Genomic DNA, 16221 nt, shown 5'->3' with positions numbered 1-16221 from the left:
TATATATATATATATATTAATAAGTGAACTGAAAGCCATATAATTTATGGTAAAAGTACAATTAAAGTTATAAACATTATAACAAATATAATTACATATTAAAACTTATCAAATTCGTGCAATTAAGCATTTTCATTGTTCAACTTGTAAAAAATGATGATGGGTCATCTAGCCTCGAATAGTAGCTAGTGACCCTTGTCGGTCAAAAGCAAGCTCTCTCTCTCATTTTAAAATTTTAACTTATTTTAATTTAATTTAAATAAAATTCGTATTAAAAATTGTATTTTGAGGAAAAATTAGATTTAGCCTTGCATTTCATATCTTAGCCACATCATAACTATGTATGGGAGGAAAAATATTAAAAAAAGTCATGTTGATATTTTTTGTTAATTGAGTTAAATAAAATTAATGAAATGATTTGCTTACATCATATCGATAAGTTTTACGAATTAATTGAAATTTTTGAAAATTTTAAGACTTAACTGTATTTTTGTGATCAGTTTTAGAATTTCTAGTACACTTATTAAAAAAAGAACAATAATTCATAAAAGGTGTTGTTGTTCGAGGTGAATGCATGCATGTATAAGCGCTCAGTTTAGATGGAGTAATTAGTGAAAAACAAAGGATTAGAAAAAAGCCAAGAGAAAAGAAGGCACGAGATTTGAATGGGTTATATAAAAGGAAAAAAATACATTGTGACAGTTTACCTTTTGTGTATATAAAACATGGGCGTAAATGAAAAGGTAGAATAAATGCACAGGAAAAACAATATCAATAGGACCGATCTCCCCGAAACTCTCCTAATCTATCCTAGTTATTTCTCTTGGCCTTTTAAGAACATTCTCTCTTCCCTCCAAATAATATCTCCTATCAAAATATAATCTAAAGGTTTGATACTTTGATAGATAAGACTTCAAGGAAAGCTCTAGATGGCAAGAAACAGTTTAAACCTAATGAAAATCAATGAATAAAGAGGAACATATGATATATTGGTGAAGGCAAACGACCATGATCGGATGGTTTTCAGTTTCAAAACTTTGTGTGATACGAGCAATGAGCATCTGCTCGTATCTCTAACTCTAAACACCAAAATGGATTTTCACATTATGGAGGTACGAATGAGAAAACGGGTCAATCCCATTCGGATCACTCGATTCGAAGGTCATGGCCCGTCGTGGAAATCCAGATGTGTGTACTTGATTCTGTCGATATGGGCCGAATGGGCCCCTTTTCTGGGCGGGCTGCAGCTTGAAATGACCCGACATGAAAGCCCGAACGTAATCATCTGGACTCATCGAAGCGACGGGAGGCGCGAGAATAGCTTAATGGGCCCATTTTGGCCCATATCGATCGGATCCACAACCGCGTCTCGAACGGCCCAATAGATGCTAAGAACGTCAAGCCCCAACTTTCCCTTCTACTGCTTCAGCTCGCTTTATTCCCTCCTCCTAGAAAGCAGTTCGTACTAAGATAAATCTTTTGAAAGACGAAATTCATGCCTATGGTTTCGTCTGGTCGCTTGTAGAAGCCAGCCAACGTCGCGATTCAAGTTTCATGCCAGAGGAAAAAATTAATGAGGAACGATAAGGATGCTAGAGACTTACGTGATTCGGTTCGGCTGTTGGTTTATTCTCCACAAGAAAAGCTGGCTGCCAATAGCTCGAGTGTTTCCTAGGTCTAGTTCACACCCAAAACAATACCTACAAATGTATCTCGCAACCTCTCATAGAAAACTCATAAAAAGAAAATCCTATAACTCCATTTGTGTTGTTCTAGTGTGTTATAAGCGAGTAGGATTCCATCTTTTTACGTAAATATCCAAAATAGGAATTACCTTTTAGAAAAACCACCTGAATTAGGAACCCGCTTAAATTAGAAACTCTATTCAAACTAGGAAAACAAGAAAAGTACCCAGGCTCGGTGAGGCCAACCCTTTGGTGACCCTACCCCAAGCGAGGCTAGCCCTCGTTAGCCATCGATAAACAAAAAAGGAAAAAAGGATTAAAAAAAAAAAAAAAGAAATCAATTTCAATGCCAATGGTGTCACATAAGATGATTAATATCATCATCAGCGACTTATGGCCTAAAATAATTAAATAAACTCAATTGGCAAATCATAAAATAATTTATAATTAAATTAGCATCAATATAATAGGTTCAAATTTTTTTTTACATTTTCCCTAGTAAAACTGTTTGGTTTGGTTTTCTTTATGAACTCAAACTCGAGACATTCTTGACACCACATATAATTTGTCTTTTATTTAGTGCCAAACAAACTAAAAAGAATTTTAATATTCACAAATATAACCACGCAAAGATCTTTTCACATCTTTTCGAGAATTTTCTTTCTTTTTTTCTTTTTGTTTCTCAAAGTATGAGAGGGACATCAAGACAATCGAGCCCAAGTAAAGCTTCGAGAGAAGAAAGTAACTGTGCATGAATTCTCCTGCGTATAATAATAGCCACAAGCTCGGATCGGATCTCTCGACTTGCCGCCTATCGTCCCTACAAAGTTCCCAAGAAATTTTAAAAAAACGTCTTAAAGCTAATCGCGGATTTGCACGCCAAGATTTAGAGCAAGATACTTATCGGCCTTTTCTATATATAAGTAAAATACTCTCGAGTTAACTTTCGTGGATTATATGTTTTGTCTGCCAATAATTCGACACATCAAAAAAGCAACGAGCACTTGTCGAGTTGACAAAAATTGCAAAGACAAGGATTAATGGAGAAATTAGCCCCGTTCGATAAAGTTAAAGGTGCCCTCTTAACCCCCTTTTGCCATTGCTTGATTAGATTACTCACGAAGCAAATTTTAAAAAGTTCCTAGCTCTAATGCGGTGGCACGTGTCCCTTTTGATGGAGTGCCGCGCGTCTGGAATCAGATCGATTTCGTGCGCAATGAGCTTTTTTAATCTGCATACAGGGTGGTAACATGTTTGTCTTCACATATGCCAGCATGTACGTACGTGTTCAATGCGAGATAGTTGTTGCTTTTTGCATAATTGAAATTTAAAGTAGTTAACGACGCGTGTGTGGGGATAAATAGTGTTGTTGGAAAAAAAATTTCGTAAAAGTTATTTTCAGAGATAATTCATTTATTTTCAAATACTTACAATCTTTTTTAGACAAGGTTGATATCTTTTTCACGTATTTATTAGCGAAAGAGTGGTTCGGCCACTGCCCACTAGATATTGGGGACTAGGGACACAGATTTGGCCATCGTGCATCCGAGCCTAGTGCCAAAGGTCCCTGAGGGCTCAAGTTGAGTCAAAATAGGTTGAAAATGACGATAGAGTTGAAATTGATAACCCCAAAAGCAGCTTTTTATTCTTAAAAGGCATAAATTGCTTTTTTCGAATTTTACACACTATCGTATTTATTAACCTCTTGAACGATGCTTAAGTTTGAAAGATGGCGTCAAGCAATAGAAAACGTGGAAGATATCATCCGAGATCTTTTTTCTCCCCCAAAGCAAGTGGACCCAAAAAAAAAAAAGATTGATGAGGACTTATACACATAAAATAATTAATTTAGAAAGGTATTTGCTAAGAAAGTTAATTCATTAAGATCCAGAAGCGCCAAGTAGCGGCCAAAAAGATCAAGGGAGAGGTAACAAATAAGTCATATGGCCCAACGTGATGGAGACTTAGCAATATCTTAAGATAGATTAGTAGATAATTACCCCATTTTATTCAAAGTGGAAAGATGGCCTCTTAACCCTCCTTTGCCTTTGCATGATTAAGATTGATTGCAAAGTAAAAACAGAAAAAGGAGTGATGGGATCGTGCGATGCTAGATCGATCTGCAAATGGAGCTTCCCCTCTTTCAAAGAAGCATCGTGTCAGAGATCGAATGGAGACGAAACTTTTGGACATGAACATCGGGGAAGAAGATTAAGTCAGGCTCCTCAATCCGACCAAAGATATCTCCTCCTCACGTAGATACATCGTGATATAGCTTTTATAAAGCGAAAACTGCACCGACAGGTATCAACGTTCTCGAATTTTCGAAAGAGAGAGTCCTCAATTATTAAAACGTCACTCATACGCCAATTACCTCTCTCTCTCTCTCTCTCTCTCTCGTAAATAAATCGTGATTTAGCTTTTATAAAGCGAAAACTGCACCGATACGTATCAACGTCCTTGATTCTTCGAAAGAGAGAGTCCTCAATTATTAAAACGTCACTCATGCGCCAATTACACCCCTCTCTCTTCTCTCTCTATCTCTCTCTATCTCTCTACAGGGTTTTTGTCAATGGTGGCTTTTGCAATTGTGCACCACGGCCTGAAAAAGGAGGAGGAATTCACTTCTTTGCCATCGTTTCGTGCCAACGTTAAACAAAAAAGGAACCCATTAACGCGAGCTCGGAATTCATGTGGGTAGAGAACGTGTCGCGATGAGGATATTCAATTCGAAAAGCAGCATCGCATGACCAGCGCCTTGGCATGCATTTAAATATCCGTTTATTCTAAGGGCAAAGGCCATTAGTAACCGGAGATTAGTTCTCCTTGCTTTTTTCATTTGTCACGTTTCATGTAGCCTAAGGAAACTTAGTACGTAAGGTATAATAGAACCAGCACATATATTTTGAGTCAGGCATGTCTTGTTATAGACCGAATCATCAAATTAATCAGGTTGACAATTGAAGTATACCTTTGAGATGCATCCACCGAGACTATAATTATGGGAGAGAGCTTTTTTAAGAGTATGAGGAAATTACCCAAAGAGTTCTACACATATTACATTTGTACCAATTCGATCATTAACTATTCAATTTCGCTTTTTTGGTCCTACACATTCTAAAAATTTGCCAGTGTACTACTTTTGACAAATTTTATTTAGAAATCGCTGACGTGAATAATAATATTTTTATATAACATGGCCGGCGCTAACATACATAATTATTTAATAACTTTCTAATTCATAAAAAAAATTATTTGTTTTTTTCCTCCAGAGATCAGCAAGGGTGGGGGTCATGACTCTTGCTTAGATTTGTTGAGGGCCATGAAGCCCCACTAGTCAGAGACCAAGGTCCCAGCCCTCGCCCAAACGCCCACTAGGCGGGCGAGGGCTACAAAGTCCTTATTGGTCACAAGTGAGGGCCACGACCCTCATCCAATGCTGGCTTAGGTTTCGGTAATTTTTCCCTAAAGTAATGATTGTCCTCAATGAGCCACTCTCCTTTCTTTGAAGGCCGGTAGGGTTGAAAGAAAGTCCGGGCACTCTTCGATACGGATACATTAACGGCCGTAGCGATCTCGGACGCCTCCGTTTGCTAGGACATGCTTCCCTGTGTACGTGAAAAAGCTTGCTTCTCATTCATTTCATCTCTCTCTCTCTCTCTCCCTCTTTCTTTATTAGTGGGAGGAAATGAATGAAAGCATGCCATTAAAGAAAATGAACTTTTGGCACGTTAAGCTTTTGCTTTTCCCACCCTCCCCACTACATGAAGACAACCCCTTCTTTAACGCTCTAAGCTTTTTGGTTCTTTTCCTGAGACTTTATTTTACATGGTGAGAGCACCTGGTTTTCTCTGGAGTTCCAAGGTCCTAGAGTTGATAATTGATTGGGCAATGCTTTTTCGTAGGTAGGCTCAGGTAGGCTCAGAGCTAAAGAAAAGTCACTGATCTTGTGTATCGTCATTTTCCTTGGCTGCGGATGTTGACTTTGCTTTGATACGCATCTTTGCTGTACCCTAGGCTTGTTTTTAAGTCATTACACGCGGATATATGTATAGTACATACCCTACTTCATTATAGGAAGATGTAAATAAGTGTCCTCGTTACACTGGTTAAACATCCAAATAAGAAATATTTGTGATTCTCAATACAACTATCTCTCCCGTACTATGAGTAATCAGAACATGAGAATTGTTTCATTATTAATACGCTCGTTATTGACAAGTCCCTTTAATAATATTGATTACACTTTTCGTGTGCATAATAAAAAGTCTCCTTTGTTTTTAGTTCGATCTAAATATCGATATCTATGCATATAATTTTCAACATCTAAACTTTGATTGATGGGCCAGTGCCATATCTAGATTTAGTACTTGTTAGGGTTCATTGGCGGAAAAATTGATGCTGGACAAATAGTTTTTCTCGAGAGAAATCAGGATCAGGGAGATAATGACATGCTCAGGGAACAAGTAATTAATCTATTGAATCATTAGCGCGGAAATCATGAAAGTAGTCCAATAATTGATCTGAAATCTGAGATGATCCTATACACTGAAGAGAAATAAATTCAAAATTGGAAAACTATGCACACGTTGCATGCAGAGAAATCAGAAATTCAGAACCTTTGATTTCTGTCATGTCAACGCGTGGGGCCGAAATTAGATGTCTACATCGATCGATGTGGGGCTGTGTATATCTGATTTATTTAGCAATACCTTTTAAGAAATAAATGCTGCATGCATGTCCATTTAAGAATTTGCTTTGTTAGGGCAAGGCCTAGCACCAATCAAAGCAAACCAACGGCTAGGAATTTTCCCTAACAATTAAGTACGTATGTTTATGTGCGAAAAGTACCACTTAAAATCAAGTCAATAGATTGCTCCCGTGAGGAGGAGATGGGAGTGTTAAAATGCTGCAAGATCATATATAAATCAGAGCCAAAAAACATCACACTCTCAATCGAGATAGAGTCATAGGTGCTTTTGAGGCACAGAGTTCTTATGCATCTTGATCCAAAAGTGTCATTACTTTCAAAACCTATTGTGAGTCATTTTGAATTTTACTAAAGAAATTCAAAATGGCCCGTATTGCACGTCTCAATAACTTAGATGAATTTTACAGACACGAGACTTTCTGATATAAAATAAAAGAAATTACGTAACAACACGCTGAGTCTGAGGCGATTTCAATAATTACGAAACGTTGCTTTCCTTGCCAGTGCACGAAACGAATTATTGCCCGTTAAAAAAGAAGCTGTGGTTTTTCCATTACCAAAGGGAGAGGAAGATTACGAAACCCTCTGGCATGACACGTGAAGCTCGTCCAAGAAAAGCCAAAGCGGAGTTCAAAAAGCGACATATGTCCCGCTGTTCACCGATGTCTTTTCACCTTCACCTAACGCTTCACCTAAAACTTTGGCTTCGAGCCTCTTTTCGCATCGTCACCTTGCATCATCGCCTGGGAAAAAGTTGGAAGCCCCAGCTGTGACAGCATCTTGCCAAGAACAACGAGGGTTCACTCCTTTCCCCAGCTTAATTTCGCGTATTATTCGATTTAATACAAGGAATCAAGAGCAAGAACATGAAAAAAAACATGTGTGGGTTTACTTGACTCGAATAATAAGTGAACATCAAACTAGTTTAGCCCTAGATCTATTGGCATAACTCTATATTTTTAGGGAACGGGTCCTATCTAATTTAATTTTACACCGTCAGTTCCTCTTATTACTTAATTTCATCTTCATTGAAAGATCGAGAATATTATTTGATCTCTCAAACCATGTAATTTTATTATTTTGATTTCAATTTATTAATATCGTGATGGCATAACATGTTATTCGGATGGCAGCCCGGCATTTTGAAATCGAGCGTTATACTGTTAAGTTGAATGGTAGGAATAGAACTTCGGAGAGATCGTGCATGATCCCGGGAAACTTCTTCTTGTCAGGATCGATTACATGAGCTCCTGTTGGAACATCAGGCGGGAGGGGACGATGACATTTGGCTTAATGTCGTGCAAGGAAAAAGAAATTGAAAATTCTGACACAAAGGTATTCAAGGCCCTCGTTTTAATGTTTTCGAATAAAATAAACATGACCTATTCAAGTCGTACATGTTCTAATCATCTTTTCTTGATTCTTTTTTCAAAACTAATATGAAATGATATCATAGAGAATATGTGTTACGGTATGTACCATGTACGAAAGAACTCTCCTTGTGAGATACTACAAGAGAAATCTCGATTGGTGCATAATATCCTCAATCATGAGCTCCTGTCGAAACATGAGGCGAGAGGGGAGGATGACATTTGGCTTAAAGGTATTGAAAATTCTGACATAAAGGTATTCAAGGCCATCGCTTTCATGTCTTCGAATAAAATAAACATGACTTACTCAAGTCATATATGTTCTAATCATCTTTTCTTGATTGCTTTTTTCAAAACTAATATGAACTAGTATCGTAGGGATTACGTGTTGTAGTATGCACCATGTACGAAAGAACTCTCCTTGCGACATACTACGAGAGAAATCTCGATTGGCATATAATATCCTCGATCTGTAGGTTTACTTAGCTATGGGAATATGCCATTTTTATTTATTTATCTACATTATGTCATTGTCAATGTCGATAAATTTCTTTATGCCTCTCACTACCGATGATTTGAAAGTGACCTTGTTGCAATCTAGGTTCGCCAGTGAAACTTTAGGGAGAGAGATGGCCATCATCAACCACTCATAAACGAAATTTTAATATTATATATTTTGTAGAAAATGAATCTGAATCCGTTAATGCAACTTTTTCGTATTTTCATTGGAAAAAAAAAACTTGTTATAATTAACTTTTCTTATGAGGAAATAATTCTCCTTATACATTTTACATTTTTTTCCACACTGGAGAATTCACTAAATAATGTCTTTTTATTTTCCCCGGTTAAACCCTCTCTCGGTATAATATATTTTTCGAATGTTTTAAAGGTAGAAAGGAATGATCAACATGAGTGACCCTTTGTGGGCATTACCATGTGGTCCCACACCCACTACGGAATTCTTTATTTAAATCCTAGCTACTTAGCACTACCTGCAACTTAATAGTCCAAGGTTAGTAAATCTGTTAAATCTCACTAGGGTGTTAGTAATCAAAATATTTTTCCATACAGGTAATGCCGTAGGAGTTTAGAAGTCCTTTCTCGATGTCCTCGGTAAAGAATAATGCCATTCACATCGCGCCGTGAGAATACCAATATTTTTCACCAACACGCCATCCTCAAACTAGCAATAACCAAAATACCCTCCTCAAAAGACAGCTTTTTTAATCAAAATGCTCCAATTTATTGCAATGATTATTGCTGGGACCGTGAGTGGACAGATCAAAATTTTGGCAAAGGTAACTCGTTGACAACCAGAGAGAGAGAGAGAGAGAGAGAGAGGAGGAGGTTTCCCATTAAACCAGCTCCAACTTTAGAAGTCAGTTGAATCATTAAATAGAAAAAAAGAAAGATAGAAAGAAAGAATAGGAAAAGGAAAAGCAGGGTGGGGAAGAAGAAAAATAAAGCTTAGTTGTATTTTGCAGAGGGGGCCAGCTAGGAGATTCACTTTTTCATGTAGTGGAATCGCATTAGGACATGTTAGTGGGAAAAATAAAAATAAAAATAAAAATGAGGTCTCGAAAGCTTGATTTTCCCCATAGAGAAATAGAATCATGGATTGGTACTTTTTCCAGGAGGACCATCGGAGTATATACAACCATATGCTACCAAAGTTTCATCATGGCCTTCCTAATTGAATAATTGAATCTGGCATCTTTTTACATGTAGGAAAGATTTGTGTTACATACATGGCTATCAATTGACTGGTGGAAGATATCTTCTCCATCTCTGTCTCATAGACAAAATTGACAATCAAATTAGGGTAAAGTCTTCTTTCATATTTGGTGGAAATCGCGCCGTATTTTCAGTTAAGTTTGCGTATAGGTAATGTCCATGTTTTGTAACGCGTAAATCGGAAGTCTTCTTGAAGGAAGGGACGGAGGTAATACGAACCACCACCGTATGGAGCATAGATCTATGCCGGGAGCTGATGCTTGCGGTGGAGCTCCGAGGGCCTTGATGAAGTTTACGCTAATTCCGCACTTCCGCAGATTTTGATGGCGACATTATTAGCTTATTGTTTATAGGATGACACCACTAATATACTCTCGTAAAGAGACTAATCGCATCAATTAACCTTGTTCAAAGATTTTTGCAGTTAATTACTAAAAAGTGAACTCTCTTGATCCTCCATTAGATAATACCGTCCCCTTAATTTGCCATCGAGAATATGCCTAAAGTTCTAGGATAGGCCTTTAAATTCTTTAGAATATACACTACTTATTTCCACGGACTTCTTGATGAACAGATAGGAAGAAAATTGAAGGACAGAAATAGCTATTTGGGCAACATAATCTCCCAGTATTATTATTTTCATCAGAGGCATGAACATCCTCCTCTTCATGAGGAGAGCTTTTCAGCACGCCCACCAACGTTAACTAAAAATCAACTACACAAAATATCAAAAGGGGAAATTGCTGCAACAAGATTTTTATGCATGGGCGTGGCTATTTCAGCCGCGCATTCACTTTTGTTGCCTCAGCTCCTTGTAGAAATTCTCTATGAACTCCCCCGCCGCCTTGTCCACGCCTTCGTCGCCGTCCTCCTCCCCATTCAACGGGAAGGGCGAGTCCGTGATCCTCAGCGGCCGCACCAGCGGGGTCCGGCCGAACCCCGGCAACATCGGCGACGCCTCCACCACCTCCCTTTGGTTGTTCAGCATCTCAATTACCATATCCAAGTCGAACGCGCCCACGATTTCGTCATCCGAGGTCTGGGGCGGGTGAACGCACGTGAAGAGGTTGTGGAGGTGGTGGTTCAGTTGGTTGCAGCACCTGCGCTTGTTGGCGTGGAGGTTGGGGTAATTGTGCGGGAAGGCGGGGCTGTTGTTGCAGCTGAACTCGTACTCGAGTGGCCCTGATGAGGAGGACGAGGAATGGCTGTCATGCGAGCGGCGCCCAGAAGCAGAGGCGTGGTGGTGGTGGGAGAACATGAGGTTGCCGATGGCCTTGCCGGCGGTCTTGCCGCGCTTCATCATCATGTTGAGATCCGTCATGATTTTCCTCTTGGATACTTCTTTCCTCAGCATGAAGAACACCGCGTGTACTATGCTCCATATCTTCTTAGCCGCCAAAGGCATATTATGTTCCATGCCTTTCTTTCTTTCTTTCTTTCTTTCTTGAGAGAGAGAGAGAGAGAGTTGAGAAGGAGAGAGAGAGAGAGATGAAGCTTTAGTCTGGTGAAGATGGGTAAAAGAGTGGGGGAGAGGGGGGTATATAAAGGGGGAGAGTAAGGAGGACGAAGACGCAAAGTTAAAGTTGTGTGGGCAGCTATTTTCTGTAGATTAAACTACGTTTACATTGAACTCAAAATGGCTGTGGGTGGGTGCATAAGATATTTCACTGGTTAAGGGTCGCTTTCGTGCCATTATAATCCCATCTATTCAATAATTAGAGGGAGAGGAAGATCAAATCTTGGAGCCAAAGCAGTCGTGCTTGGAATGGCAAGTCGTATCATTTCTTTGACTGACACCACCTTTGCCTTTTTCCGGTTTGTTAATTGCCGTCTCCGTGCTTCGATGTGACGATGTCTGCGGGGCAGGAGGAAATCATGGAATACAAGAGATTCTTAGCAACGAAGGAAGAGCATGGCGATCTTTGGGACATGGGCCTAATGTTCTTTGCGTGGGCTGGTCTCTCCGCACCGCCTTTTTCGTGTTCAAGAACGGAACCTTCGCGGCCTAAAATAAACAAAAGGCGACTGCCCGCCTACTGAGATGCATGTCGAAAGGAAAGTAGTGGGAGGGCTTCACATCCCGCCAACAACGCTAGCGGAAGGGAGATTTGACGCTTTATTTGGCAAGAGGTCGTTTAATTAAATGGAACTCGTGCGAGGCGTACGAAGGTTCCTATCCACTCCGATCGTCCCTTCAAGCGTACTTTTGGGTCCCTAATTCCTTTTTTATTATCCCCTATTATTATAAATACCCGTACTTTATTCTCATTGAATTTATTTAATGGTTTTGAGGGACGAATGTGTTTGGAAGTTAGAGAAATGACATGGATTTGTTTTTTCATATACGTCCGTTAGACTCGTGTCTTATTCGATTCATAAAGTCGTTGTAGGATATTTCATTGAAGGGAAAGTTAGTTGCATTTTTTTTTTTTTTTTTTTATGTTTCCTTGTTATCCGAAAACAAAAATACCTACAATTCTTAAAAGGCATAGTTAATTAATTCCTTTCATTGTTGATATTCTTTATGAAATTAGGAAAGCATTAATTGGTTATATGGAAAAATAGTTTATCCACGTATAAAACAAGTGATTGGCTACCGATGTAATTTTGCAAGATCATTTAGGCCTTAATTCACTATCACGGAGAGAGTGAGAATGGATCCGATTGACTACAAATGAATGAGAAATAGTCCATTAATAAGGTAACTTCTTGTAAATAGAGCTTGGTATAATCAAGATTTCATTTTGGCAATCTTTTACTAAAAGGAGTTGCTGTAGTGAGTGCATTGTACGAGTTTATTGCTCTTAGTTTATTGTCGTTATATTTTACAACCACGAAATTCGAAACACTCATGCAATTCCAAGGTGTTATCAAGCAAGATAATCAAAGATTAACTCCTTCCAATCACATTCACCGTCTATGCTTATCTAGAGATGCCTTTCTTCTAATGTTTGGACAAGTACCAAGCCGACCCCCCTATAAGCTGAGCAAAGCCCACGAGACATCAGCATCCCAATCTCCAGTTGATCCAGAAGTCAAGTGATGCTGCAGAAATGGGATTTCCAAATTGGTTTCGTTTGTTCTTGATTCCATTTTGATATTAGTGAAAACTAAAGTGTGACACCCACGGGACTTTTTCTTGATAATTTAATTTAGGGCCTGATTGTATGGATCAGAAAAAAGAAAAAAAGTAAAAGTCCGCCAAAACTTACAAATATCATTCGAGTTTTAGAGAATTATGAAGAAATAGATATTTGCAAATTTACGTGTCTAACATTTAATTACTGTGGAAGTTTAGTTTTTTTTATCCTTTTTTGTGAAATTTTTGTACTTAATCCATATTAGTAGTAGTCCAATTAGATTGACGCAGAAACTCACATCATCAATTCCGTTTAACATTTGGTAGAAGAAATTAGGGAGAAGGACAAAGTGTCATAAATTGTATACGACACTCGCGTTAATGCCAAAAAATTTTGCTAGATCACTCAAGTGTCATTTCAGTCGATCACAATTCGCTCACGATTTAACTTTGAATACAACGGTTGAACTCGGTGATAACAATTCCCGAGAAACAAGGAAAAGCAGGGCAAAATTAAAGAGCAACACTTCTCCACCACCATCCTCTCCACCGCCGCCCACGGAGCCACCGCCCACCACGCCAAGCGTTGCAATCCTTTTCACTGAGATTACAAGATCGAAGACAACACGTCAGCGTTGCCTTACACACAAAAAGATCTGATGGAATCTCTAGGGAAAGAGAGAGAAAATCCGCCAAAGCGGAAGTCTGAATTCTAGCCGTCAGATCCATTTGTGGGATGCAGTGACGTGTTCCAATCGCAGAGGGACCAGCCACGTGACCGCGAGCTCAGATTCTGGAACTCAAAACTCGATCCCACCCGATTCGCAGAGAACGAACGACGCAAATGGGGGGACGAGCGAGAAACAAGAGCAACGGAAGGACGAAGCTAGTTAAACGAAGTAGTTTTGAGTTGTACATAGGAAAAAGATACTAGGTAAGCGACATTGTTTTAAACTTTTTATGTGGATTCAGACCTGTGATGAATCGCATCAGCTGAAGATATTAATAAATAAAAAATAACACATCAAATTTCCGGCCAAACAAATCAAAGTTGACTTTGAAAAAATCATTTTTTTAATAAATTTGGCATTAAAGTGATCGAACAAAATTTTTAGTATTAAAATAAGCGCGGTACACAATTTATAACACTTTTAGTGTCCTTCCTAGACAATTTATAACACTTCCAGTGTCCTCTCGAAAAAAATTATATGAAGAACTATACTATTTACATTAAAGTCAAGGGACCTCATTAGAAAAGTTTAGAGACCGCTCATGCTTGATTCATGTAACTCCGATTTGATGAAGTTTAGTTCACCACCAATAGAGAGAGAGAGAGAGAGAGAGAGAGAGAGATTCTTAATTAAAGAGTACATTAATATTCTTAATTTGATACAGCGACGAATAAAGCAAAAAGGGTCAATGACCAGATAGACAACCAGCTCCTAATCAAACAAAAAGGGCTTATACAAAATAAAGATCGAAATCAGCTACAGCTACACTAGATGGGCAAAAAAGGCACGTTTGTAACCTTAAAGCACCATCAAACGTCTGCTCTATTTTCGACTAGTTGAAGGTTTAGTAACTTAACAAGGACAGCAACCTCAAAAAACCTTCATTTTGGAAGGTAAACAACGAAAGGGCTGCCCGCCAAGTTATCATTACAAGTAGGGTTCAGCCGGATACATGAGGACTTTGTTAGCTTAGACACAAAATCCTAAATAAATGGTGCACATGGTTGATGAAATATGAAACCATGCACACCGAAAATCTGGATCTTTGTAGCTAGAGAGAGCCTCTTCTTTCTCGGAAAGAAAAATTCAGTTGGCCAGATTAAGGTCATTCAAGTCCTTGGTGATGGCGGGAATGCAGCTCGAACTCCTCGTGATCATACCGACTCTCTTTTGTACTTCCGGGTCCCTAGGGCTTAGGGACTTGGCCCTCACGGAGCTCTTCTTCAAGATCTCCCTCATGGCGTTGGCCTGGAACAACGCCGGGTACGCCCGGATCTTCTTGAACTTGGCACACGTGCTCATGTGCGTCATCAACGCCTCGTCCCGCCTCCCGCCATTCTTTTCCGCCTCCTCCTTCACCGCCTCAGCGCACAGCCCGCATATCCACCTCCCTGAGAACCTCTTGCGCACCCGCTCTATGTACTCTGGCGTGCACTCCTCGCTCATGCCACAGCACTCGCACTTGGTGTCCTCAACCTCCGATATCGGTGGGAGGGCCACCGCCGACATTTTCAAGTGATCTGCCGCTGCCTCTTTCATCAGCTCGAACGACATGTCTGACTTGGATCGATGGAGGTTGTCGTTCGATAGCCTTGGTGGCTTGGAGGAGGCACCCAAGGCCTTGCTAGCAGCAGGGTTGGAGTAAGAGCTCGAAATAGCCTCTCCATGTGGTGCCATGAGGGTCTAAAAATTTGGCACGACAAGTTCAAGAATTTTTCGAAATTATGTCGAAATTGATCAAGATCAATGAGAGCAAAGAAAATAACCACGAAAAGGAGAGTAAGGACAATTGATGGCTAGAAGATTATTTCAAGCTGGGGAGAGACAGGTGCAATGTACACATATTTATAATGCTAGAGAGGCCTCTCTCCTGACATGAATCCGTGTATTTGTGTGTGCGTGAATCGTTTGAGATATTGTATGGACCATGATGAGTCTCATGTCAGGTATCATCGACTCAGGAATGGCCGTGAACCGGCTAGATTTTTCAGGAAATATACGGCTGAGAAAGAGCAAGTTGCTCCAACTTTTGTTTCAAGTGTTATCATCAATGAGAGAAGCGATGCATTTATTTCCAAGAGAACACTATCTAACTGCTTCTTTTCTTTTCTCTTTTGGCTTTGAGCTGATGATGGCGATGACGAAGACAATGCGTTAACGTGAGTGTGAGCTGCACCTTGCACAGTTTTCTTATCTTTTCATGATCTTCTATTCTTTTCTTTTCTCTTGTTCCATTGCTTTCGTTTGGAGGGAAGTCAGAGAGAGATTGGGAAGAGACAAATGTAACGGGGATCTACTTACTTTATTTTGCGTTTACATACAAAAGAGTTAGGAAATGGAAAGATGGATCCAAAACATGGAACGTTATGTTTCTTCTGTGGAGATTTTGCTTTTCCCCGAAAACAGGACTCGAGTAAACTGATGATAGTGTGGTTTTTCAGTCTTGATATAAAAGCTGGCAAGATCTCGATCGAACTTCGAGTTTGGATCTAACATTTACTGAAACTCTCGCCGTTAACCAAAATAGTAAATGGCTATAGTGTACTTGCTGGATACCAGACTAAGATAACCGTTTTAAGATTGGATCAAATATTTTTCATATCTCCGTGCACATATTAAGCGAAATAAGTCTAGTCATATATGCTCTAGATGCGTCTGTATACATGTAGAGCATAACATGATTCAAGCTAATTACAGAGTGTGTATTTTCCTAACATGATTATTATGCAGCAATAAGGCACCATAAATTGAAGTTAATTTTGTGGTCTGCAATGTTATTAGATAAAGCTGGAAGTAGAAGACCTTAAGAAAGAGATTTCGGCTGGACATTGATAACATCTTAGGAGTCAAGTGTTCATGCTAGTTACAAGAAAGAGATACATTGCGAAGAAGAGGACCATAAATGACAACA

The 16221-nt window shown here is 39.3% G+C and overlaps 2 protein-coding genes across 2 annotated transcripts; both read right to left on the bottom strand.

The window, feature by feature from the left end:
* Nucleotides 1-10104: 10104 nt before the first annotated feature.
* Nucleotides 10105-10994, bottom strand: LOC104449911. The gene has a single exon (XM_010064218.3). The coding sequence runs from the start codon at nucleotides 10915-10917 to the stop codon at nucleotides 10291-10293; it is 627 nt and encodes a 208-aa protein (XP_010062520.2). The 5' UTR covers nucleotides 10918-10994; the 3' UTR covers nucleotides 10105-10290.
* Nucleotides 10995-13947: 2953 nt separating this feature from the next.
* Nucleotides 13948-15150, bottom strand: LOC104449910. The gene has a single exon (XM_010064217.3). It carries the CDS (start codon nucleotides 14985-14987, stop codon nucleotides 14397-14399), a length of 591 nt encoding a protein of 196 aa, XP_010062519.2. The 5' UTR covers nucleotides 14988-15150; the 3' UTR covers nucleotides 13948-14396.
* Nucleotides 15151-16221: the final 1071 nt, after the last annotated feature.

Source organism: Eucalyptus grandis, chromosome 6 (genome assembly GCF_016545825.1).
Source record: "Eucalyptus grandis isolate ANBG69807.140 chromosome 6, ASM1654582v1, whole genome shotgun sequence".
Lineage (NCBI taxonomy): Eukaryota > Viridiplantae > Streptophyta > Magnoliopsida > Myrtales > Myrtaceae > Eucalyptus > Eucalyptus grandis.
This window is presented reverse-complemented; position numbering and strand designations above follow the sequence as displayed.